Source organism: Frankliniella occidentalis, unplaced genomic scaffold (genome assembly GCF_000697945.3).
Source record: "Frankliniella occidentalis isolate FOCC.00 unplaced genomic scaffold, Focc_3.1 Scaffold138, whole genome shotgun sequence".
NCBI lineage: Eukaryota > Metazoa > Arthropoda > Insecta > Thysanoptera > Thripidae > Frankliniella > Frankliniella occidentalis.
Window position 1 is genome coordinate 269,789 of NW_026267265.1, and position 3,300 is coordinate 273,088.

Below are 3,300 nucleotides of genomic sequence, written 5' to 3' on the forward strand. Positions count from 1 at the left end.
GGGGGGGGCCTCACCGCAAGGCGGGCGTTGTGCGAGTGGGAGAGAGGGAGAGTGAGCGCGGACAGGCGCACGGGCATAGGGACGGGCGGACAAGCGGATGGATACATAGATGGATCGGTGGGTGGGTGCGGTAGTTTTAATTGTAAATTGAGGTGTTGGGGCTTAGCCGTGGTCGAATTGTATTCCAGATGGGCGGAGGAGATGGCCTTGCTTGATCTTTGGCGAATTGATTTCATCGGCCCCTGCCACCGCTACCCTCCCAGACTCTTCTCGCTCTTCAGAAAAAGGTCAAAATTTTAAGTTTGCATCTCAAGTAGTTGAATACTTTTAACGCTTTACAACTTGACGCTTAAACTTTGAACGTTAAAACTCTTAGACCTTACAATTTTCGGTGGATTTCGCTAACATTTTCGTCTGCCAAATACATACACGGCGGTGGATTAACGGTAGCAGGAGGACGCGCGCCCCGCCGGGGCCTGATACGATGTCGATCTGCTAGAAGTCGATAACTGTGCGTGCCTGGCTGCGCCAGGGCTGACGATCACACCCGCCATTGGACGACGTAGTGTTCGGAGGATTACGTGGGTTTCGGCTCGTTCGAACGAGACCAGCCCCCCCCCCCCCCCACCCGTCCCGCACCACTCATGAGTTACGTGGTATATGAATGGCCGGCGCCCCACTGACGGATAGAGGGAGAGGTGTCGAAAGATAACGATTTAAATACCCGTAACTATAGCCCAAGGACAATTAAAAGTCCCAAAAGTTTAAAGGTTCTTCCCTCCCATGACCTATTCTTTGTGTCGGGAGTGACTTTTTTGCGAGGTCATTAAAAGGGGCAATAGCGCGGCATAGAGCTGTGCCCTAGGGCGGCGCCTGGCTGGGGCGCGACGGGCGCGCGGCCGGGCCTGGGGGCTGCCGTCCTGGGCAGGGGCAGGGCCGGACTGAGGACCCCTGGCATCGCCGGGCCCCGCGCCGCCCGCGCCGCGTCGGCCGTGCCGCGCCGCGCCTTGCAGTGACGGCACGCCGCGCCAAGCACACCGAGGTTGCGTGGAGTGTGCGAGGGGAAGGGAGGGGAGGTGAGGGGAGGTGCGCGGGCGGGAGGGAGGGGAGGGGGAAGCAGCCGATCCTAGCCGATCCTGGGCCGAGCCGGGCCGAGTTGAACCGAGTTGCTCTCACCCCGTCAGTCAGTGAGCGTGAGCCTCTCCTCTCTCTCTCCGCGCCCCGCGCGCCGCGCCGCCGCCGCCGCCGCCGCCGCCGCTCCGCTGGCCCGGGTTGCCCAGTCCTCTGCTGGCTCCGAGCTGCGCCCCGCGTGGCCCCGCGCGGCCCCGCCTCGCCCCGCCCCGCCCCGCGCAAGGCAGTGCCGGAGGGAGTCCTACTCCACACCGCTGGCCCGGCCCGGCACGGCACGGCCCAGTCCCAGCTGTTGTGGCGCGCTGTTGCCGGCGTGTGCGCCGCCCTGGCCAGGCCCTGCGGCCCCGTCCAGGCAGAGCCCGGCTCTGGCTGGCAGACCCCGCAGTGGCCCCGCACGGCCCCGCCCCGCCTGCTCTGACGTGTTGCCATGGAGACATAGTCTATAGCGTGTGCCCCATGCCATGTTCCGTGTGCTCGCCAAGCAAGACCTCATGCTGGACCTCTACGCGCTGCACCGGGCGCACCTGCAGGCACACCCAGCTCCGCCGGCTCCAGCCGGCTCGACGTACACGGTAGGGGAGGGTGCGCGCCCGGGGTGCCCAGGCCCCCGACGGCCACCGTTGTCTATTTATTTGTTTTAACCTGCGCTCCGCCCTCTACCGTGCTGTTGTGTGCCCCTGTCTGTCGGCACTATTATGACTCCAGTGTTTGCGACCCCCTCCCCGACGAGCGGCGCGACACACACTCACACGCACGGCGCACGGGCCTGACTGCCCACCCCGGCCGGACTAAAGCTGTCCGTCGGAGCGAGCGGTCAAGGCCCCTGTGGAATTTCTGGGATGCTTGAAATTGCGTAATGTCGACGTCGTCGACGGCGGCGACGGGGGTTGGAAGGTTTCCGTTGGCCGCGACGAGGTGGGGAGGGGGCGGCGGATGGTTTCCAGGTACCCCCGCCCCCTCCGCCCTCCGCTGCCAACCAGTTGACCTTATTGACCCACCTCAGTCTAGATAGAATGTGTGCCGTGCACCGACAGTTTCCCTGAGTGAGTTTTTGATCGGCGAGCTGCCCAGTGCGGCAACAGCGCGCCCCGCCCCGCCCGAGGGAGGGATGTGGTGATCACACCTGTGCGGCACGTTGAAGCACGTCGCCGACGCGCACCTTTTTCGGGGGAGGGGGACGTTCCCAAATGAGAGACGCGGCGTGTTGGGCTAGGTTAGGGCTCCGAGGACGTGCCGGGGACCACGATGACAATAGTGCACAGGGGTAGCCATGGCTACAGGGCTGGAGGGCCCGGTTGGCGTTGACGACCAGTTCGTCCACCACGGCCTCTCGTCTCCTTCAGTCGACTCCTCGCGTTCGCCAGGAGCTCGCCGAGGACCCCGTCGCGGACACGCCCTCCTCTGCCTCTTACCGGTGAGCCGAGTGTGTAGCATCCTTTGCTCCAGGCGAACCGGGCACTTCGACACTCCGCGAGAGTCAAGTTGTAGCAAACTGACGAGAAAGTCCCCCCCCCCAATCCTTTTCCCCTTAGCGGGGCGGGCAGCCGGGCAGTCTCCAGGCCGGTCCTGCCCGGGCTGAACGGGGCTGGGCTGGCAAAGCCGTGGCCGTGCGGCAAAGTCTGGACGAACACACCATGCCTCTGCATGGCCCCGGCTTGGCTGCCAGCTCCGTCTGTCCGGCTCGCCTGGCCAACCGTCGATTCTCTCCTTGTTCTGCTTTGCGGTGGAGGAGGAGGACCTCGCGAGCTGCGTGGATGCGTCGCGATGATACCCCCCCCCCCCTCTAATCCCAGTTGAACCACAGCAAAAGCCTCTCTCTGCTCGCCTGAATACTCCTCTCCATCTCTGTGTGCGAACGCTCTCGAAGTGTGCCACCGGGGGGCGTTGGCGTTCCAATGAGACCCCTCCCCAGGGGATCGCCATGGGGTGGGCTCGGAGACTTGGAGCGGGGCGAGGGGGTGCGCTCCGCCCGTGGTGACACCTGCCGCTCCCTGCCCGCCCGAGCTGAGCACGGCCCACGGCCCGGCAGCTGGGCCGAGAGATTCCCATCGGATCCCCGCGGTGGCGGTAGTGGTTCCTATCGATGTGCCTGGCCGCACGACCACCTCTCCGCCCTCGGCCGCCCTCAGCCGCCCTCAGCCGCCCTCAGCTGCCCTCAGCCGCGCTGGC

The 3,300-nt window shown here is 65.1% G+C and overlaps 1 protein-coding gene across 4 annotated transcripts in view; it reads left to right on the plus strand.

Moving 5' to 3' along the window:
• The window catches only part of LOC113214827 (serine/threonine-protein kinase tousled-like 2), a 23,897-nt gene that overhangs the window by 9,201 nt on the left and 11,396 nt on the right, over positions 1-3,300 (plus strand). The window contains exon 1 of one of the 4 annotated variants that reach the window (XM_026434318.2): positions 1,400-1,703. The exons of the other annotated variants lie outside the window; for them this stretch is intronic. Coding sequence (XP_026290103.1) covers positions 1,593-1,703 — 111 coding nt within the window. The 5' untranslated portion in view covers positions 1,400-1,592. Of the gene's footprint in view, positions 1-1,399; positions 1,704-3,300 lie in introns of those variants that run through there. 4 annotated transcript variants of the gene reach the window in all.